This window comes from Budorcas taxicolor, chromosome 5, assembly GCF_023091745.1.
Source record: "Budorcas taxicolor isolate Tak-1 chromosome 5, Takin1.1, whole genome shotgun sequence".
Taxonomy (NCBI): Eukaryota; Metazoa; Chordata; class Mammalia; order Artiodactyla; family Bovidae; genus Budorcas; species Budorcas taxicolor.
In genome coordinates, this window is record NC_068914.1 from 87,777,204 (window position 1) to 87,801,453 (window position 24,250).

Genomic DNA, 24,250 nt, shown 5'->3' on the forward strand with positions numbered 1-24,250 from the left:
ATTTAAATTAGCTTGCTTCTCTTCTGAACCTTTCATTATTTCATGTGTTTCTTACTAAAAGTCAAACATATTAAAAAGACTTTCCATACTTCTATTTTATCCTTAATGGAACGCTGTGTGTTAGAGTTTCATTTATTTGAACTGGGGCTGCCTTTTCACATTTCCAAGAAAGGTTGGATATGTCAGCCCCTCAATTTCTGAAAAGAGGTCACCATCAACTCTCTTAAGTTAGGATAATGGTAAGAACACTTAGGACGTCAGAGATTCTGAACTCTGAGGCCACTGAGCATCTTGTTTCCTGTGGAGGGCAGAGGCAACACAGGAAAAGGAAAAGCTAGTCTTTTCTTTGCATAGTTGTCCACCAATTAAAATTGAGATTAAAACTGCAGTTCTCAGGACCAGACTAACTTAATTGATGTACTTCTTTGATTACAGCAATGTTTTCAGGAGAATCATGGTCAAGCCTTGATGAAGTTCTTTAAAAGAAAAAAACATATCTAAACAAAGACATTAAAACCATTGTTATTTATAGTTTGTTCTCAAGATCAATATTCCTCAAGAAGTCCTGTGACTGATGTTAAAGTTGCAATATACAATTTCATATGTATATATACCTTTATTAAAACATTGTAAAAAGAATGATCATAAGTAGGGCTAGGAATAGAAGTGAACTTGGAATATGTTGGGAAAATGTTTTATACATGATTTTCAACATTTGCACACTGTGAAGTTTTTCACACTGAAACTACACACTTGGATAGCTAAAATATAGGGGAGAACATTAATATTGTATCATCACCTTTTCTCATTAAAATTCACATGCTGGACAGGTTTTAGACATTTGCAATTCGAGAAGAGTAAATATGAATGAAAGCATGAGTGATCCAAAAACAAAAAATATATAGACAAAATTTATCAAACTTTTTCATTTAGTAATGTAAATTTAGATTTTGTTATTGTCACAGAAAATTAAGTTTTCTTTCTGTTTGGTCTTAACTTTAAAAATGCTTAAAGTTGTAATAAATCATTTCCAGCTTGCTAATATTAACTTTCTTGCCATGCGTCATTGTAGAAGTAAAATATTTGCTATTAGCGTCAGAATTTTACATTCTAAATAAACTTCCTGTGGCCACTGTCTTTTCCACTTGCTTTTATTTTTTCCTGTCTATAAACTTTACCTATGATATTGAGCACATAATTATCATTGAGAACATGACTTACTATTTTTAGATAGTTATAATCATGTTAGAACAGGAAGGAATCTTAAATATTACCTAGTTAAATATTAAGTAGGAAAAAAAGCTCCCAAAGACTTTGCATTTTGTTTTAAATAGTAAATAACGATTATTAAAAATATTTTTTCAAAGTTCAAATTTATTTGCATATAGCCTTTATCTTTGCAATTGAAAAAGAAAAGCAAAAAGCCCAGATAATCACTTCATATTAGTAAATTCATAATACTGTACTGGAAGTGCTGGCTGGATTTCCTAAATTCTTGCCATCTGTCAGTCTTTCATGTTAATGGAAGTGAACTTCTATGTTTATAAATACAAATGTAGTGAAAGGGACATCAGCTTTGAAATTAGAAAGCATGAAGCTAGTAAGTTTTGGTCTCAACATTAAGAATAAATAGTTTGACATAACGGATGTTTCAGACTGGAACATTTCATGATTTTTATTCCAAGTTGATTTTGTTCTTCCCATGTTCTTCGAAAACTTAGGTATTACTCTCTTAACAGTTCCCAGTTCTGTGTCATTTAATAATTCCCAAATATGGAAAGTGCCTCTTAGTACAGTGACTAACAGGGGGAGTGTCTGTCTTTGGAGAAACGGACCAACGTCTACTGAACACCTACTATAAGCAAATGCTTTAATTTAATCTTACCATGAGATGAAGAGGAACAAAATTAAATACCTTTTCCAAGATTGTGCATGTGTTTATTATGGCATAGTACATGGCCCATTCTTTTTTTACTCTTTTTTTACTCTACTAAGTCACATGCAACTCTTGTGACCCCATGGACTGTAGCCCGCCAGGCTCCTCTGTCCATGGGGTTATCCAGGCAAGAATACTGGAGTGGGTTGCCATTTCCTTCTCCAGGGTATCTTCCCTACCCAGGGATCGAATGTGGGTCTCCTGTGTAACAGGCAGATTCTTTACCAACTGAGCTACAAGGGAAATCCCTTCTTCTGTACTACACCGTTGCTAAGGAATTATTGTCTTCAATACAAAAGAAGTGTAGGTAATACAAGTGGATTTAAAATGTGCTTTTATACGTATATTCAAGTATGGTTAGCCTTGATCAAAATCCATATTGTGAAACCTGACTATGAAGCGGCGGTGGCGGGAGGGCAGTGGGTAGAGAATGCAGGAGTTGATGACTTCATCTGGTCCTCCTCTTTAATTTTACTCAGAAACACTTGTGTTGAAAATAGCTCATTTTTAGATGCATAACAAATATAAGTAGTACTGTGTTATGCAGGAGAGGGAGATTAAGTGTAGTATTCAGGTTTCAGAGACTAAATTCAAGCTATTCAAAGCTTCTGTTACTGTGGAAGTAAACACAGGGAATGAGATGTTAACACAAATCATTAAATCAGTTTAGGACAGAAGAAAAGCCCAAGTGAGTGAATGAAAGTCCCTCAGTCATGTCTGACTCTTTGCCACCCCGTGGACTATAGTCTGTGGAATTCTCCAGGCCAGAACACTGGAGTGGGTAGCTGTTCTCTTCTCCAGTGGATCTTCCCAACTCAGGGATCAAACCCAGGTCTCAGCATTGTAGGCAGATTCTTTACCAGCTGAGCCATCAGGGAAGTCCAAGAATACTGGAGTGGGTAGCCTATCCCTTCTGCAGAGGATCTTTCTGACCCAGGAATCAAACTGCGGTCGCCTGCATTGCAGGCAGATTCTTTACCAACTGAGCTATCCGAGAAGCCCCAGAAGAAGAGTCTATCTTCCTCTTAATGCAGGGAATCACCTAATACTTCTAATAGCTTCCTCGCTTTTGCTTGGACACTGCCAGTGATGAAAAAGTCATTAACTCCTAATGCTATTCATTTGATTTTTGGACATTTAAAACATTTATGGTGTAGTATTTTCTTGTAAGTTGAAATCTGCCTTGCCATAACATCCATGTAAATATCCTTATTCTGCCCTCTGGTGTTACACAGGTTAAAGATAGTCTGTCTCACAAATGATAATCTTTCTTACAAATTTAAGATATGGGAAGACCACTGTCATGTCCTTAGGCCCTTTTTTCTTAGGCTATTCTTAAATTTCTTGGTATTCTCTTTTGATATGGTTTAGAAAACCAAACCAAAATGCTAAGAAAAATAGATAACTGGAGGTTGGAAACATTCTCTAAAACAAAAGTCTGAACCTTTCTTTTCCATGTTTTCCTGCTGACAAACATTTCTGGGACAGAGGACATTGCTGTTCACTAATGAACAATATAACTGCAAAAAGATTTTGGCTTTATTCATTAGATAGAATTGGGTTTCCAAAAAGTGATATGCAAGTCAACTCATTTAACATTCAAATATTAAATCATTTAGAGTGAGCTGAAAAAAATTATTTTTAAAAACAGGTATAATTTTCCACTCAATAAAGGGACATAACTTGTTTTATATTTGAAGACTATTAACCATTTGAAGATTATAACCTAAAACATTAAAAATAAAAGTCTGACTCCTAAGAGGAAAAATATTTAACAGCTCAAATTTTCTCTTAAAACAGACCATTTTTTCATGCAACTGTTACATATGCTAATTACATCTTAAAATAAATGTTCAGTATGTAAGATTTAAAGGTAGCTTCAAAACATTCTGGCTGCCCTAAATCTTTATTTTTGTACAAAGGATAAAACTATTTATATCATTCCTGCATGTAATTTTTTCTCATTGAGCTGTATATTTTTGAATAATCATCAATTTCAAAGTTCAATTTAAAAGTCATTTCATTATAAATGAGTAACCAGAGAGCTGGTCCTAAAAATAATCCCGTACACCCGGCCATTTGTTGACATCATAACACTCTTTGAAATTTGATGCATTTCTTCCAAAATGTTTAAAGAACTCTCAAGTGTTATTCCTAAAATTATCTTCAGTATATACTAGAGAATAGATTGGTCTGGAAGAAAAACATCACCTGTTGTAAGTTTTAAAAATTAAATTATATGGTCAAAATGTTACTTAGGCTAAATACAAATGCATGTTAGCAGAACATTATGTTTCAGGGTATGCTTATGAAAATTCAGAGACTAGCTCTGATTCATAGTAAGAATTTGTTTTCCTCAGCTAGTATCCTCAGTTGTTGCTTAAAGGAACTACCATGTGGGACACAGGCTGTTTTATCTCACCTTCTCTAACAAAAAATGTCAAAATATATTTGTGGTGTGATAGATGCCTTTTCAGGCCTTAGAAGTGAAAACTTAAGTTTTGCTATAGAGAAGATAAGTAGTTTATTAGCTAAAGTATTAAATATTTTGGCAAATGCCAAGTGGTGGCCATAAGCTGTTAAGACTATGCAATAATTTGGGTTTTTGATAAATAGGAAATTATGACAGTGAAAACCACCGTTTTCTTGCCATTTTCAAGAAGTTATTTAAATGACTGGATTAAAAAAGAAACTTTTCAGTTGATGCACAGAGTTGATAGTGCACCTAACTGCCCTTAGCAGTTTTTACGCATATAAGTTGAAGTGGCAATCTAATGTCTAGCAAAAATATCCCAAGGAAATAACTAAGGTTAAAAAAAAAAAAGAGAAAAAGCATCTTTGCTGTGTTGTACTTGGAAATGGATTTAACTCCCTCAGTATTCTGCTCTAATAAATACTATTGTTAACAATGCAGCGTCTGTACTAGAACACTGGTTGATACCCTTGATACACAGTAATGCATTATCCCAAGATCAACTTGGTTTGAGTTTCACCAGGATCTGAGGATTTTATTCTAGTTAATACTTATACAGTAGGCATAGAATAGTATAAGAGGTAGTTCACTAACTTCAGAAATGACTTGTGGTACTTAACTGAAATTTGTATTCTTGGCCTCTCCATAGATATTAAAAGATCAGTGTGTAAACATGAGACCTAAAATATATTTTTAATATGCTCCCCAGTTGATTCTTGTGCACATCCAGTTTGAGAATTGCCTAACTAGAGGATAACTGGTGAGTTCCTGCAGCTGTCTCAATCCAAATTAGGCTTTCTATAATCAAATTTAATGATGTTTTCTTTATGAATAAAAAATAGTATTGCTTAATCAAATTTTTGTGATCACCAATGTGACAGAAAACAGGAGACTCTACACTAATACAAGGTATTAGTGAAATTCACCTCAAAATTTTACTCTTCTCCCCTTTGAATGTAGAACTAAATGCAAACATAAATAAATCTGGGGAATACACACATGCACGTGATTTACTAGTCTTCGTGCTTTACTGTTTCATGTTCCTACTCCAAAATTAAAAATGCAAGTTGCTTTTGATTAAATCTTTCCAAAGATATTGCAGTAATTTAAAGTAAACCTTACCTATGACTAAGAGAAGAGCACATTTTAGACTAATCAGTTTTCAGTATGTAATTTTTAGCCCTGATGACATCATGTTCTTTGACTTCAGATCAAGAAGAGTATCAACATATGAAAAGAGCTGAAAGTTATCAAATCCAACGTTTTACTCAAAAAGATAGTTGCCTCAACAGCAATTCTGACAGTCACCTAGTTTCTGCTTCAACATCTCTGTTGATGGAAATATCACTTCATGAAGCATTTAATACTGTGGGATAGGCACCTTCATATAGAGAACAAAAAATTGTCTCAACTTCCATCTGCTGGTTTGAGACTTGCCCTCTTCATTTAAATCCTTCTTGTATTTGCAGACAGCCACCATGTCTCCCCATAGTTGTCTGCTGTCTCTCCTCCGAGGGCTGCATCTGATTAACTCAGTTCTTCCCATACGTGACATCTTTGAAACTGCTAGGCATTTTGAAATTTGTGATTTCTCTAACTGAACTACTTTTGTTCCTTTGTGAATACAAAATAATGGTACCTTAAAATTGTCGGCAATTACGTTTGCTGAGATAAAGTAATTATCCCACTTAAATACGTTTTCAATGACAGAAACTCAGTCATCCAGTTCAATTCCTTACCTTATACACAGAACACTGTCCAGCCAGTCTCTCCTTTGTTACATCGTGTCGAATTTAATGCCTTACAAATTAACTCTTTTCAAAATCTCATCTCAGTTACATTTTAATATTGGGCTGAAATCTTTACTGGTTGTAGTTCTGCCCTTCAGTTACACAAATGAAATTTGTCTTTCAGCGATAGCTCAAGTTTGATACCTGAAGACAGATTATTGATCCCAAAGTTTATTCTCCAATGCTAAACATTCCTTCTTCCTGGTGGTTTTTTTTTTTTTTTTTAAATGATACTTTAACATATGAGGATACTCAAAAACCTTACCTCTGATGCTATGCTTAAGACAACACATTAATCCATGTAAAACACTTAAGAGTGTTGCTTGGTAGCTAGAATGCACGTCACATTTTCTCCTGCCTTCCCTAGTCACGGTAGCTCTTAAAATACATCAAACTTTCCTATCTTGTTCTGAGCACTGTACTCGTGTTAACGTAGTTGAAAATTAGATTAGCGTTTTTGGCAATAAAATAACAATTTGATCTACATATGAACAACTTTTAAGCCATGGTATATCCCATCAGGCTTTACTCAATAGCAACCAAAGTGCAAAACTAAGTAATTTTTCTGGTGCAATGTATCCTAGTTGATGTAATTTTAAGAGATTACTGGGTTAGACTGAGATTCCAATTTTGACTTTTAATGTGTTTATTTGCTTCATCTCCTACATTTGTCATTTATTCATGGTATGATCTAATTCGTTTGTGATGCTGTAACACTAGCAGCAGAGAGACAAACGACATGCCATTATGATCTACGTTTTAAAGACATTGAGATATATATGGCTTAACTCATTTTCCAGAGACTGTTTTAGAACCAGTTACCAGGTATTCCTGTATCTTGTTAACTCACAGACAAATCATGGTGAAGAGAACGTTAAAGACGGACATACTCTTTCTTTACACATATACACATTTAGTTTCTCAGCAATTTTTTTGCAAGGTTGATGCTATTAAGCAAATTTAAGTTAAAATAAGTAAGTCCTCCTTTGCAGCCATGCTCAGATGCAAAATGGAAGATCTATGGTTTTGGAATGAAGGAAGATTCAGGATTAGCTACAGTGGGAAAAATTTCAGTTTTGAGAATTGAAAATGCCTAAAAAGGTTCTTTTAAAAATGGAATTACAGCAGAAAAGTTATTTCAAAGCCCACTGCTTTGTTTTATTTTCAAATTGGAATTATCCATTTATACCAATCAACATGTATTTATCAAGCACCTACTATGTCCCAAGTTCAGTGGCAAAAAGGAAAAGACCAGACAAATGGAAACTGGAAAAATTTATATACTGTGAGAATTTAAAATTTCATTTAATTAAAATGTTGTATCCAGTGAAAACTATCTGTGCAGTGAAAAACCCCTAAAGGTGAAATTTATCATATTACAGTATCACCACAAGCAGCACATCTGAAACTAAACAGCTGAAAGGACTTTCTTTTGCAACTAAGTAGCTTTTGTTTCAGAAAGCCAATTATAGTATAATCACAACATTTATTTAACAAATGTATGTGTCACTAGTTATAGAGGGAAAAGTTAACAGAATTAAATCTAAGGCAACTGGAAATATTAGTTTAGGTCAACTTCTGTCCATAGGTAACCACAAATTATAAAACCAAGGAATATAACAGTGTGTTAAAGAGTTTAATATAGTATTTTAAAGATTTCAGATAGAATTTTAAAACTTGGATTTGAAGTCAAGAACATGGCACTTTCTGCTATCAACAAGTTATAAAAAGTTTGTTTACATGTAAGAATTTTCTCATTTTGATGATTCAGAGTAAAAAGGAACTCAGAAAACTGGAAAAATATGCACTTAAAACTTTGCATTTAGCAGTTAAAACAAACAAGTAGAGAGCCAAACCACCTGACATGCTATCTTGTTTTTGTGAGTTATTCATACAGTCCCAATCGTGATAGTGCTAACACTTGCTATGTTTATACTTGTAAGAATAAAGAGCCCCTTCCATTTTTTTCTACCCGTTTCTTTTGGTTATGTAGGAAAAGTTACATTTTACATAGTATATTATTATGAAAAAATGTGATCTGCTTTTAAGAAATTGATTTCTGGATTTAATTCTTATTTATGCCAAGTTAGGTATGTGTTCTGTGAAGTTTTTTTATTTGCACAAAAGTTAAATTACATAAGTATCATCTTCCTAAAGAAGAGATGCTTTGGTTTAAATCTAAAGATTATAAAATCTTGATATTTTGATGTCAGTTTCTCCTATCTCAAAATATATGGAAAAAGGTAAATCTTGAATCATTTTATATTCCTGATATACAAGTAAGTTTATATGTTTCATTTTCAAACATGATTTAGTAAATGTCAATAAACTTTCATTCTTCATAGAAAAAACTGCTTAAAAATGAAAATTTTAAAGAATAAAAACTCATTGCTTTAAAAAAAAATTTCCATCTCTAGTTCTACTTTCATAACTTCAATATTTATCTTTAAGTGGAAAAGAATCCATCAACTTGTACGTGAAATAACCAGGCAAGCAAACTGAAGGGAAAGATGATTCCACTCCTTTTTGGCTTAATTTGTACATTATTTCTTTAAGATATATCTCAAAGGTCTATTAAATTTCTTCTACACTTCTCACAAAAGCAAAGTGTTTTGATTGAGTGTCTGGAGTGTTCAGTTTTATTTCTAATGTTGTTATTATTCACTTAAAAAATAGTTTTCTTTGTTTAGATTTGGTTAACACTAAGAATGTCTACATTTTTAACCTGCAAATGAAATGGTATATGGTTCCATTAAATGAGCTGTCAAAACCAAAAAAAAAAAAGACTGCATTTTAAATTGTTCAGAGATACCATTCAGTTGTAAAAGTTTTTCTTCTCTGTTTTTTCATGTTGAAGAAATAAGTTCACAATTTCAAATCAAAGTCAACACTGCAGTGAGGAGAGCTTTTCTACTTTATTACAAAGAGAAGAAGCCTTTATGTGGTCAGAAAATACAAGATTGATCTTTTTTTTCTCTTCCTATGAAACGCTGCTGTTCAAACAGCCAGAGTGAATTGTCTCAGTTCACTTCTTTAAGTCCCATCACATTCACTTGGGTATGGATGTCCTTGGCTGCTGAAAATCTGGCCCTTTAGTGCACAGGGCGACAAAGTCCCCTGACCAGCAGTTCCAGAATGTCCCATTTTCATATATTGCATCCATGCACACCTCCTAAAAATGAGGTACAGCAGGGCAAACATTTTCCAAAATAGATGTCATATATATAATATATACACATTCGTACATACATACCTTTATTCATGTGATGTCCAAAAATTTAAAAAAAATGTACACATTTATTACAAAATCGTAACAAAGACTGGACAGTGTTTTGCTCATTCTGGAAAGATGAAGCTCAGTAATAACACAACCCTGGAAACCATCCAGAGATTGTGGCAATATCTTTCTTCTAAACAGTCAGATATTCTTGCGTTAAGCTTGGCGAAACTGCCTTTCAAAAACAGAAGGGGAAGTAAAATGAAGGAAGCAGACCTTGCTCATCTTTCCAAATGAAATACGAGAAGGATCTTCACATAAAAATGCACAAACATTTGTTATTTTATTACCAATAGTGCTACAATGAACAATGCAAATTTTGTGGTCTAATTCTGTTGAGTCTTTTGTGGGTTTTCTTTTTTTACATTTTAGAAACTAAATGGTAAACTTCTGTCAGTGTACTTGCTTGTCTTTACAGACCCAAGTCTGTCTGCTGGCAAAAAAAAAGAAAATAAATGAAAAAAAATTCAGACCCTGCTCGAACTAGAGAAAAACAAATTACAAATTTAGTTGTTGGGCAGCACATAATTAGTAAGGCAGGACCTCAAATGGTGACCCTTTGCGTAAGCCAATTGCCAGATCCTCAAGGAATTAAAACCAGGGTGCCTGAGCCACATCAGTTCTGCAGTTATGTTGAGTATTGTGCTGAGACAGCCATACCCCAAGAAAAGGGAAGTCTTTTTTTAGAAGGCTTGCTGAGCAGGGTTGTAGTTGAAGGTGGATGGCAGGTGAGGCCGTTCTTCTAATTTGTCATATTCCAGATGGAACTCCTATAAAACCAAATTTAAAAATTTAGATGATTTCCTCTCTCTCTGATCTCAGATTTTTGTCAAAATATATTTTATTTACTATATGAACAAATTAAATACCTACAAGATATGTGAATGAAGAGATATACCAACTCTTTTTTTCCCAAGTAAAATATAGCTTGAAGAAAAATAATGTGCTGTAGTTTCTATCTGATAAATACAAAAATGTAGACTTTCTGCATAAAAGTCAGAGACTAGTCACGAGCATCTATTTTATGACACAGAAATTTTACACATTTTTTTGCTCAAAAAAAAATTTTGAAGGAAACAATTACTGTATTGCTAATAAAAAGTATTAAAAATTATAATTTAAAGTAAAGCTACCTTCAATGAAGTATAAAAGTTAAACATCTTTTTTTTTTTTCATGAAAAAAGTTTAGAAATAAAGGATTTCTCAATTTGTCTTATCACATGTTTTTTAAAAAACAAACATTAAAGTTATTTTAAGGTCATTATCTGGGGAAAACTCACACCTCTCCAGACTTCTCATTTCACAATCCTCAAATCCTGAAAAGATGTAACTGCCACCCCAAAACTGACAGTGCTTTTGCTACAGGCACATCTGAAGATGAACTATATATAGCTCATTTTAATTAAACTTTCAAAACACTACATGAGCTTTAAAATTTAAGAATGATAAAGCAAATTCTTCATACTTCACCAAGATCAAGAAGAGTGATGAAGACTATAACTTTGTATATTAAAAAAAAGAAACACACCTTTTTAAACCAAAAGGCCAGAGGTTCTAAAATTATTAATTCTATAACCTGAATTCAGGTAGCACAAACCACCTCAGTTAATCCCATTTAAAACATTATGAACCATTATATGTACTACACACTAAAGAAAGCCAAGTAATGTCAGTACCATGGCTTAATATATTTTACCTGTTTTATTTCAAATTAATTCATGATAGATATTTTCATTATTAAATTAAGTGAAAATTTCATTATTACAATGAAAACCTAGGTCATGAGTTCTAAAACCAAAGATTTAAAATTTTAGGATATTACAATAAGAATCATAGAAATAGCAGGTATCAGAAGCCTAGTATGTGTCAAAACTAGAGACAGAACTAATTTTGTTCTCATCTTCATAACTGAAAAGTAGTCATCATTATCTTCATATTTGCACTGGAGGAAAATGAAGCTCACAAGTAACCTGCCCAAGTCATACAATAACTGGCAGATCAAGGAGTAGGATCTAGACCTGTAGGACACCGAAGCCCATGATTTTCTTAGTGGAACACATTTTTAGCCCCAAATCCAAAACTATTTAATTACACTTCTATCCAGAAATAACGTTGAAACAATTCAGTCCAGTGACTGTAAGGAAGGCACACTGTGATGACTTTTAAAAAGTTCACTTTAGCGTTAACTAAGACACAGAGCTTATTTGCTTATCAGTAAAACTTCAGCAAACACCAGCCATCATCATCATACTCAACATAGCCTTCCTAAAGCTTTGTGTAGGCACCTCTCCCTCTCTCGATACCCTGTCTAGGTTTTAAAAGGATTTGTTGCCTGGCTAAAGTATCTAAATTAGTGGAGAAAGTATCTTCCTGTTGTATTATTCTTTAGAAATTAAAATTGGCTAACTTTAGTTCCAAAATATGTGTAGTTATTGGGTATAAAGTGTACTTGTAGCTGACAAATCATATACTCCACTATCTGAGATACAGAAATTAAAATTTTGTTCCATTGTCCTGTCCTCATCATTGTACACTGGTGAATTACACTGTATTATCAGAATTTAAACTAGAGTAACTTCATCATATTAGAAGATCAGGCTAAACCTAGGGAGTAAATATGATAATTAAAATCTCAAAGACTTTATATATCAGAGATTCAGAAATTAAAGAGATCAAATTTGGTCTCATTTTTAAAAACTTTTTGTCTTCTATGTCTTTTTATTTTTCTTAAAAGACATAAAGACTTACAAGAGTTTTTCTTTGTTCCCTAACTTTACTGATCATATCTTTTTTACGTGTTTGTCTTACATGTACACACGTACCACACACCACACACACACTTTTGTATAATCTGTAGGGGCAAGAAGTGTGTCTGTTTTGTGTATCACTATCTACTGCCCAGAATACTGAGAATACTACTGAGTTGCCAGGCTCCCAGCAGGGGTATAATGAATGGCTAATGAATAAATGAACATAAATTTTCATTTGTTTTAGGAACAGAACATTTACAATTTTTAAATATTCAAAGATTAGGTATTCGAAAGTCTATGCATATAATTGCTTTAACAGAAAAAAAGATTTGTAGATGACAGTTAAATGGTTTAAAGATTAGAAAGAGTTCTAGGCACTAAAAATCACATCTATAATAGGTTATGATATGATAAAGGAGCCTAAACATTAAAAATCCTTAGTCTTGGACCCATAAGGTAAACTCAGCCTGAAAGAATTCTGACACTTTAAGTCTTTATAGTTTGAGAAAGCTATTTTCACCTAAAAATTCTCCGTGGGTAAAATTATTTTAAAAATCTTACTCATTGAGACTGTATATAACAAAATTTTTAATTAACAGGATATTTAATAATTCCAACTTAATTACACAGGACAGATCACACAGTGTGTCAACAAAATAGATTATCTAAAAAAGAATAAGCAAATATGGTGTAAAATTTTTTTTGCGTTTTTTTTTTTTTGGTTACAGTATCAAAATTTTTATGAAAATACATTATTGAGATATAGGAAATTCTTTATATAAATAGTGGGGCTGTATCCTAGAACTCACACAAAATTTTAGGGGAGAAAGTATACTTCTGATTTAAGTAATCTAATCCCTTTACTTGAAGTTATAGTTCTTCAGTTCTCTGAAAATATTAAGTAATTTGCAGAAGTGAAATACAAGTATGACTGAAAACATGATTACAGTCTTGATCAGGTCAATACTTTTCAATAATACCATAACATCAAGCTATTAATTTATAATACTAATTCATACAGAAGGCTTATCAGTTGATGCTATTAAATTCATGTTCTTTACCTGTGAATAATAAACCACAACCACTTAACAGATGGGGACTTTGACTTGGGACATGGCACATCAATGGATTTTCTATAGTTTGATGAAGTCTGTTAATAAATATACTATGGGATTCTTAATCCCTAATCCAATTTCTAGAAAAACAGTGAAAACATCCTTAAAAAAAAAAAAAAAACCAGAAGCCTTTGTGAAAAGTTTATTCTGTGAATATAACATAAAAGTTTTAAGTCCATGAATTTTTAAAATAGAATCAAAAGAAGAGAGCTGCATATTAATATTTGATAGAAATCAGTATTTCTGCTTATTTTCATCACTGTGAAAAATTTTGTTGAAGAATATCAGTGCAAGTGGCCAACAAATTACTTTAAGAAAGATTTCTCAAAAATAGTTTAATAATGATATTTCTCAAATTTTATTTTTCAACTTCACAGCTAAACATTTTAAAGGTAAAAGTTAAGGCAAATGCTCAACTTACACAGGAGAGATCAGACAAAACTGGGTAAAACTATTACTTTACATATACACACACATATATAATTTCTTTAAAATGACATTTACCTGAGAAACTGCTTTCGTGGGAAATTAGGGGACTTATTAATGTTCTAGTTGTTTCTGAATATTTCTCTTTCTGGAAAACGGATTTTTTTTTCCACGTAAATTGATTTCCTCACAGATTTCAAATTAAAATTCAACTAAAATTACACATCTACTGATTTAAATATCTATTTCTTTTTGCATATGTTTGGAATAATTTATGATCTTGAGCAAAATGCTTCAAATGAGTAGAACAAACTTTAGTTTTTTACTATTAGAATTTTTCCCTTCCAAAGATACTCCTCCTATAAAACCAGGTTCTCTAACTATGGTGTCAAGGAGCAGCATTATCATTGGCATCACTTGGGAATTTGTTAGCAAAGCAACTTCTCATGTCCCACCCATACACCTACTTGAACCAGAAACAAAGCAGGTTGGCCCAGCAATCTGCCAGATGATAAAACAAGGTCTCCAGGTAATTCTGAAGCAAGCTAGAACCGCTGACCTAACAACAATCGGAATTTCTCTATCTTGCAATTATGGTAATAATCTATAATAATAACACTGATAAAAACAACAACAACAAACTACCACAACTACTCTCCCATATCAAATACCTGATGTATGCCAAGCAGTGCACTCAGTGTATATGTGTACCTGTGTAATCTCAATTAATCTACATGATAATCAGAGGTAAAAATCATTCTGATTTAAAAGATAAGGGAGAGAGAGAGAGAGAGAGAGAAGTCGCTCAGTCATGTCTGAATCTTTGCGACCCCCATGGACTGAAGCCTACCAGGCTCCTCTGTCCATGGGATTTTTCAGTCAAGAATATTGGAGTGGATTGCCATTTCCTTCTCCAGGGGATCTTCCCGACCCAGGCATCAAACCCAGGTCTCCCACATTGCAGGCAGACGCTTTACCGTCTGAGCCACCAGGGAAAGGAAGCAGGTATGGAAAGGAAACTAGCACAAAGTATAAACAGCATTAACAGGAGTTAAATTCAAATCCTGATACAAGAGTTATGGTTTTCTACTTCACTATATTTATTAAAGAACAGGTTAATATACACAATGTCCTATATACTATTTGTAATTAATTATCTGTATTTAACTAAAAGGTTAGGTCATGAATCTACCTTTTAAAGTCAAGAGGTGCATATTAGAATTGTTAAAATAACTACAGTACAGTGTAGAGTGGTATCTGGACTTGGACTGAGAAGCAATGACATTTACCATTAGAGAAATACCCCAAAATAATAATAATGAGGAAAGGTTTGACCTTTTGTATGTGTCGTTGTCTTTTTTTTTTTTTTAGCTCACCTTTTCAATTTTTTTTTTTTCATGTTTTATATGAAGTCTTTTAGGGATGTAAAATTTTGTAATAATTATCTGGTAAGCATCTTATACTATCTTTAAAAAATATTTTACTCTTCAGTTTAGTAAAGCTGATTTAAAAAAAAAACACTAAAAAATTATCCAATGAAAAGAAATAGCTTTTTCTGTTTAAATTTAATAAAACCAACAAAACTAACTCTTTAGTTGCAAATCCTCAGATTTGTCAGTAGAAAGAACATTCAGAGAAATCCTGAAGTTATGCAATCAGACACTGTGAACTGTATTTTCTACTAGGTAGAGTAAGTCCCTACACAAGGAACTAAACACAAATGTGTAACACGCTACAGCACTGATGAAAACTGCATGCGGGACAGAAAGGTGAGGAAAAGAGGTGAACCAAAACAATTTTCCATTGGCCTCTTCCCCCCAGTTATTTCACATACTAGTCAAAGGAACAATCGTGATTAATGCATGCAATTTTCTTTCTTTATATTTACCTGCAAATAAAAACTCAACCATATTTCCTGCAATGAGTGCAAGTGTTTAAAAAGTCTACATCTATTTATACACTGGTTTTAGGGGAAAATCTCATATTTGCTTAAAGTAATAATAATATAAGAATACATGACTGGGATTGAAAGAGGGTATCTTTATTTTACAACTGAGCAGACACAAAAATATTTCAAATGTCACCAAGGCTTGTGAAAAATTACAAAATTTCTTACCAAGTTCAATCATTTTCCTAAACTATAGGTAAAATGAACTACTTCCAGATACTCCCAGAATTTAAAACAAGCCAAGAAAGTGGAGACAACGGACTCAGCAAATATATGGCACATTATTAGAATGGATGTACTGGTACACATAAACAGATAAAAGAAGACACTTCTTATTAAAATCTAGATTTATACATTTACACATTTGCACACGGAAAAAAATATACCTTAGCTACTTTCCTCCAGTTAAGACAGTCAAAGAAGTAATATGTTCCCCTCTCATATGTATTGGTTTTCATTGTTGGCTCCATGCCTGGTGCCCTGGTAATCCATACTCGTTCTTCTTTGTGGTATCTCCAATCACGGTTAAAACTTCAATTTTTAAGAGAAAAAGACAATTAATTTTTTACCTGTAGCTCACATCAAACATTTTCTACATCTTGTAAAACACTTTTCAGAAAATAATCAACACAACAACTACATGAATATTGATGCTTTTACCCTGATTTTTATTGTTATTAAATACAAACCTAGTAAAATAAAATATAGGAAAAGACTTTTTTAAATTTCTCCTAAAACCACACTCTTTAATTAATACATACATCTTTATTTAACTGGAGAAATTTTTTATGCAAACAAAATGAGATCTTAAAAGCTCTACGAGCAATGTGATAAAAACTTTGGCAGACCAAATAAAGATCCAGTGTTCCAAAAACTTCATTCCTTTTTCATTCTTAATATTCAATAGAAATTGAGATATCTATGAAAACAAACAAAAATCTCACCTATTTGTGTTATTTTGTAAGAAACTAAATGCAAAGCCTATTTAAATTAACTAAATTCACATAAAATTTGTAACTAATTTCAAATTTAAAAATATTTAGAAAATTCTTAATGAGTGTATTACTTTCTTTTTTTATTCAGATCTCATTGATCCTAAATTCTCAATAGCCCAAAGGATATCCATTAATATTCACATAATAATCAATGATAGTTTACACCACCTGTAAACCAGGGAAGTAACATCCAAAGGAGGTAAATGTACCACAGAAAATGTCTCTGGTAGAACAAACCTCCATGCAAACAAATTCCTTCCTATCAATACAATGAGGAGTTATTTTAGACATATATTTTATATATGTTTATATATTTTTAGACATAAATAAGATATGAGACAGAACTGCCAGTGATGGATGAATGAATGACTGATGAATTTATTTATGTATGGATGAAATCAAAAGGAACAAGTAACAAACGCTATCTTAAAAAAATGAGGGGAAACATGGAAAAAGCCAAATTCTCAACTGAGAAATTAAAAACAATTTATTACCAACACAGTGCATTTTACATTTTAAAAGTATCTGATCCAATGCCATTTATAGAAATGTTAATAATGTTAAATAGTATGTTAAATAAAATGTTAATAATATAAAATACTGAACTCTATAAAAAGGTCTCCCAATCATTACGTCGTAAGTTTTTGGTAACAATTCACTTTAGAGTAAACACAATTAATAGAATGTTTATTGCTAACAAAATGTTACCAACTGGACATATAAAAAAATGACACAAAATTTTTATTCTTAGAGCATAAGGTAAAAACAGAAATGCTCAGAAAAACAATATATTTAATGGACCAATTTCTTAATAGTAGTTTATTTAAGTTGGCCAATACGCTTCTGATAAAAACCATGGAGTTCATTTTATCAATACTTCAAAATACACAAGAAATATGCACAGTGCCTTGCCCCTGTAATGCTCAATATATATAGTAAATGATGAAATTCACTGTCATTAGCATTAAGTGGTTCCACAAGGAGAAAGATGACCCACAGTTATGAACCATATATTATACTTATTTATAAAAATCAGATTTACCAAATGCACGTATCAAGCTGATCCTGACCTTTTACAAATTTAGAGTTATTTAAGTTTGAAAATGCTTTTTATGTATACAGCTAAAAGCAAAACAAATTTCTTGATGAGTATTTCCATTCTAAAAACAAAGACAAAAACTACAGCCATTGTCATAAAAAAAAAAAACTTTTAGAATAAGTAAGATCTACTATAATACAAAAGCTTTTAAAAATACTTTGAACATACAGCTCTACTGCAGCTAAAAGTTGTAATACGTCTCCTCCGTTCATGTAATAGAGATAGAAAAGAAGGTCTTCTCCGTATCGGCCAAGTTTTATTGCAGCCAGCTGGAAAAGATACATTATTCTGAAATGTAAAATGAGTTTGAAAATCCTAACATATAACTGATTCTGCTAAAGTAAAAATGTAAAGATAAAACAGAAACTCCTCTCTGCAGCAGATAACTGCCATTACATGATTACAGACGTTAAGTTATGTAATTTTAAAGGGGAGTTTCATCATTTGAATAACTAAATTCAATGAACAATTATTTCTGATATATCTATTTTATGTATTAACAGGAGGAAAAAGCTAAATAAAACTTCTGAGCAAGCTCTCATGCTGTCTTACTTGAGGGTCTATTAATAATCAATGTGGCAATAATAGTGGAACACTGTGTTCAGAAATAAAGGACTTACATTCAAGTCCTAGTTTCATTACTTACTAATATGACCATATCCAAGTTCTGTAATGTCTCTGACCTTTCAATTATAAAACGTGGTCAATGATACCAACAAGAATTACTAAAAATATAACTGAAATTAAGTGATAATGTGAATGCACTTTGTAGAGTGCCTGATACATACAAGCCTTAAATATTAACTGAATTTACAACTGAGAGTGATTCACAAAATGGATATGTACTTTTAGCAAAACACAGATAAGTATAAAAATCATAATTGGATACGTTCTTCATTTTGTTTAAATGGATGACTAAAAGATGGCTACTCTATATGTCACTCCACAGAGGAGAAACAACTGCCTAACAAACTATCAAACACAAGTTCAATAGTCTCAAATTTTCACATTAAAAATTAATATTTTTTATCTCTTTATCCACACTTGTATTTAAACGTTTATTTAGTTATTGTTACACATTCTTTGAATGTCATTTTTCTCTCCTTTCATATTATCCCCATTCAAGCAACAGTCTTCAATGTGACAAATTATCCTAAGGCATTATTTCTTGAATTGTTATAAGAAAAGGTTCTCGAACGCTCAGGTAATTGGAGCAATAAATGAGTGCTACTGTCAAAGTGGCAGCAAATCACATAATCCATAAACAGAAAAAACTAGCTCTATCTCATACTTCTTGTCTTCCATCCAGTCAAGTATTAAAAGACATATTGATAAATACATGTTTCTCTTTACTTGCCTATCCACAACGTCAACATCCATTTGACTACACAAACTGCGTGGTACAGATGCAGGACCCCAATTATACATATTTATATTACACATACTTACACACATAACACAAATATATAATTTTTAACAAACTTTCACATGACCAAAATCTAGTCCCCTAAAGAAGTGTTTTCTTTCTTAGAATAACAATAAAAAAATTAAAGCTGTAAACTCTTAATAGTTATCTATAACTAGAAATTTTGGTAATTAAAAATAGAAAATGAGCCAAAAAGTCAAAGACAATAGCTTTAAAATGTATTTTTTTCATTAAAAACATTGTACCTGTAGTATTCATAAAGAAAAATCTTTCTTATTGATACATATATAAAATGAAAATATCAGGACGAAATTTTCAAATTTTCCATGTTACTTTGTTCCCATCAACTGTGGTTATGGTTACACTCTGTTATTAACAACTATAAAAAAGATTTTACTGGTCCTAACATTGTTTTTAAAATATTTCAAAAATATAACCCAGACCTCATCAAAACACAAGATTATAAACAAAAATAGAAATTAAATTGTTACATATAACAAAATGGATATACAAAAACATACCCCTGAGACCACTGCTAATTATTTCAAAAAACTATGCTGTCAGAATTGAAAAACAGCACCTAAAAACAGATAAATTCATGCTGACTGAGTAGAATAATAAACTACACTCACCTTATCCCTAATGTGAATGTTCGTTAAGTACTCAGATGGAACATGGAAGTCTGGATAATAAAATGAAAAAAGCCTTATTAACTGATTCTCAGTTACAAACACATTTTTTAAAAGTCTAAAGAAAATTAGATTATCCTACCTATGTCTTGAGGTCGACAAGGTGAAGATGCCCAGGGTGATGCAAATTTGGGGTAGAGATTTCTGAATAAGGGGAAAAAAAATCATTCTGAAGTCCAAAGTAGAAAAAGAGATTTCTAATTTTATTTTAGGAAATCAGGAAAAACAATGACTTAATACATTAAGACGTGCAACGTCAAACTTTCAATTTCTTTCCTTGGTTTGACTACGACTTACACAGCAGGAAACTGAAACAAGGTTGAAGAATATACTTCCATGTGTGCACATTTGTATATGTTACTACTTCCACTCAGAATGCTTTAAACTCATTAATACTATGTCTTCAAGTAAAATTACTTTCCCATTTTTATAGCCAGAAAAAAAGTAATTATGACAAAAGAAAGTTCAAATTCAGCAAACATTTACAAAGTATCTATTAGTATATACCTGGCACTAGATGCTTATACATTAGCAAGCATAACAAAGATCATCAATAACATGAAACTTACTTTCTGTTTGAGGATGGTGGATTGGGAGGGAGACAGACAAAAACAACTGAGAAATGAAAAACATCAAGTGGCATGGCAGCACCGACAATCTTACAGACAAACTGAGGTTACCAAAAATGACAAAGTCAAAGGGATGACTAGAAGTAAGCAGCTGAGGTATCATGAAGGGTAAAATTTCTGGAGGAGAGAAATTCAAGAAGCTGGGATTTCAGGGTTTAGGAAAGACTGCTGCTGCTGTTGCTAAGTTGCTTCAGTCGTATCCGACTCTGTGCAACCCCATAGATGGCAGCCTACCAGGCTCCTCTGTCCCTGGGATTCTCCAGGCAAGAACACTGGAGTGGGTTGCCGTTTCCTTCTCCAATGCATGAAAGTGAATGAAAAGTGAAAGTGAAGTTGCTCAGTCGTGTCCGACTCTTAGTGACCCCATGGACTGCAGCCTACCAGGCTCCTCTGTCTGTGGGATTTTCCAGGCAAGAGTACTGGAGTGGGGTGCCATTGCCTTCTACTATGTATGTGTATATAGAAACTGCCAAATTATAAGAGGAATATTACTATAAAGTGAGAGTGATCCAGCAACTAACCTAAGAGGGGATGACCCAGAGTCAGCAGATACCAGCAACTATGAGTGGTAGAAGATGATACAATTCGAACACATACATTAAAAACTGTAGGGAGGTATTATACACAAATATAGAAGAAAGGAAAAAAATCTTACTCAGGAGAGTTCAGATTGAGGCCTAACGTTGTTAAGTCACTTCCTAATGCAAGATGTACCATTCCTGGGTCTGTCTCTGCTGCCCTGATAAATGTTAACAGGCCAATCATTCCAAATTGGTCCGTCACCATCCCTTGGGGAATGTTAGTAACCCGACCTGGATAAGAAAAACATAGTCGTTTCTATCTTTTAGGAAAAAGGAAATAAATAAATAAATTTTATAATATCTTTGATATACTCTATAGAGTCTCACCATCAGGTAACACCTGGATCCCTTTTTTCTGCTGGTTATTATTTTGTGTCGTTGAACTTTTATCTCCAGGGAATTTGGGTCCATCTGTATTTGAAGTTGTCTTGCCAGATGTATTCAAATTCTAACATGAAAAAAAAAATTTAAATGTGATGTTAAAATCTGTTAAGTGTAAAAATTTCAAGTTCATATAGTAATACTTATTTACTCATTTTTATTATATTTAAGTTGACAGTAAATTACTGCCTATTTTTCAAGTTCTACATGAAATTTTTTGTCTCCACAATTATTCCATGGTATACAAATAAACCCTGTATTATACACCTTTGAGTATTTAAAGGACAAGAAATATATGGAAAATATTCTTATTTATCTCAGATCTTCAGTCACAGACCAAAAAATCCATCTCTCTATCTTAGAACTGTTTGTTACAGGATACACTTGAAGTTATATTTCTCAACACCTTTATTTAGAAGACAAACTAAACACAGCGTATTACCTAAAATAGCACCAAAAAACCTCCAAGGTAAATCAGAAAATATGAATCTTTAAAATTCATATCTATTTTAATTCTTACCCAATAATCTTCTCTATCAATTATTTTAACAATATACACCTTCCATCACACACACACAAAAAAAGCACTATTTTCATTGAAATGTGGAAGAAATAAACACAATCGTTAAGTCAGAAACAGGAAGCTGAGTTGGTTGAATCAACACAGGAATAAAAATGTGTATAAAGATTCTTCAAGGAGAAAACTTACTCAAGAAAAACACAGCTCCTTAGAAGGCTATAATATCAAACTTCATGGGATCCAGCTGACAGGGACTATAATAAAAGTCTACATTAACTCTGAGAAGTTCAACAGAAATTTGCAAACCTATATGAAATAGGAGAAAAATAGGCTATCTTCTAAGTTACAAAGGTTTTCCACAGTTTTCAGAAGTTATATTACTACAGATATTCAAATTAAATAATTTTCTAATAGTATTTAATATGTCCTTAATATAGACTATAAAACTATTAATATAAGAGAAATCTGAAGGGAAAAAACTATGTAACTCACATAGGTTAATTCTCAGATTACTACTACTATTACTTACAGATTTACTGTCATCGTTACTTGATGTTGGATCTTTATAACTGGAACCAGGTAATGCTGGAAAATCTTCATTGTGTATTGAGAAGTCCTGGGATTGCTCATTTGCTGGTTTTGTTACCATTCCAACTATATAATGAAAATAATCCGGAGAACTGCAATTGATATTTATGAAATTTTGCTACAAATTATAAAAAGTTAACTTTCCTCATGATAATATACCAAAAGGAATTGTTTTTGATTATGCTATGAAAACACACTTCAAAAAATTAGTATTCTGGATAACAATGAATAAATTCTTATATAATTGATTAATAACTAAAATATACAAAATAATACAAGGGAAATAAGTGGTAATCCCATAATTCTAATCTAATGTCACACACAGATGCTGAAAAAACATAATCTGATACTGGTAACAATTATTAAAACTTTTTGTTTAAAGCTTGCTTTAAATATTTGACTAGTTACTATAAATATCAGTTAATTGTCAAATAGCAAATGAACAGAATAAATTTTAAAGAAAATGTCAGTATTCTACTTGAAAGTGACTTACAGAGTGAGCAAATTGCAATCAATTATAAAACAACTCCATATTATTTCAGATTTTCTTGGACTCCATGTAATAGATGTAAAACATGCAAGAACTGGGAAGTAATCCTCCCACTATACTTGGCATTAGTCAGGCCCTTATTGGAGAACAATATCCAGTTTGGGGCTCCACAATTCAAGAACGATATGGAGAAACTAGAGATGGTCCAAGGAGAGCAACGGGAATGATTAAAGGGATGAAAAAATGGACCTATGAGGAAAGGTTAAAAACATTAGAGTCTGAACTGAGAATCAAGTAGCTAGGTACTCAACTTCCAGGGCAGATCATTTTTGCTTTTTTGGTGCGGAGGAAGGCTAATTAGGAAACATTTGAAAGTGAATAATAAAGTTTTCCCTTCTTCACATATTATTATTTGTATTCATATTCTGAAAGTAACATAAACCCACACTGGTTGAAAATGGGAAAAACAGGTATCTTAGAACTGATGAAATGATCCCTTTAAGTTTTTACTATTAGTCTTTATCACATTCTACCAAAAGGAAACAATTATGTGCAAAGGATACAAAAAAATATTGCTGTTACATAATTCCCACGTCTAGCCAAATCTCTCATTTATTAAAGACAGTGAAAAAGGGTATGAGTGGTGACCAAGTCTCTACATAAACTATATATAAATGACCCATAAGCAGTTCTCAACAGGAGGCGATTTTTTGTTCCCATGAGACATGTGTCAACATCTGTGGTTGTCACAATGGCCGGGAGCGGGCGGGGGGGGGGGGGGGGGGGGGGCGGGGAAGGGGGTTGTGCACAAAGGGTGGGAGTAGGGGTGGGGGTGCTACTGGGCATTGAGTAGGCAAAGGGCAGGAATGCTGATAAACATTCTGCAATGCACAGGACAGTCTCTCATTTACAAGAAACTATCTGTTCATATTTCAGTAGTGTGGAGGTTGAGAAACTGGCTTAGAAAAAATCATCAGTGTATGGTCAGTCATTATTAATTACTAGGAATGTGAGAATGTATTCATTAAAAAAAAAGTGTGATGAACTGAACAAAGGCAAACCATAGATTATTAAGGTGTACTAAGGCAGAAATGCCAGAAGAAAATAACTTCTGAATACCAATGAAGACTTCCTTTT

General features: G+C 32.6%; 1 protein-coding gene across 6 annotated transcripts in view; it reads right to left on the reverse strand.

Annotated features, from left to right (window-relative positions):
* Positions 1-9,100: 9,100 nt before the first annotated feature.
* CNOT2 (CCR4-NOT transcription complex subunit 2) overlaps positions 9,101-24,250 on the reverse strand; it is a 126,071-nt gene continuing 110,921 nt past the window's right edge. For all 6 annotated transcript variants that reach the window (XM_052639847.1, XM_052639850.1, XM_052639846.1 and 3 more), the window contains 8 exons: positions 22,565-22,689; positions 21,462-21,582; positions 21,209-21,365; positions 20,007-20,068; positions 19,868-19,917; positions 17,978-18,078; positions 16,102-16,246; positions 9,101-10,246 (listed from right to left, as the gene is read on the reverse strand). In XM_052639847.1, the coding sequence (XP_052495807.1) occupies positions 10,160-10,246; positions 16,102-16,246; positions 17,978-18,078; positions 19,868-19,917; positions 20,007-20,068; positions 21,209-21,365; positions 21,462-21,582; positions 22,565-22,689 (848 nt within the window). In that variant the 3' untranslated portion in view covers positions 9,101-10,159. The remainder of the gene's footprint in view (positions 10,247-16,101; positions 16,247-17,977; positions 18,079-19,867; positions 19,918-20,006; positions 20,069-21,208; positions 21,366-21,461; positions 21,583-22,564; positions 22,690-24,250) is intronic.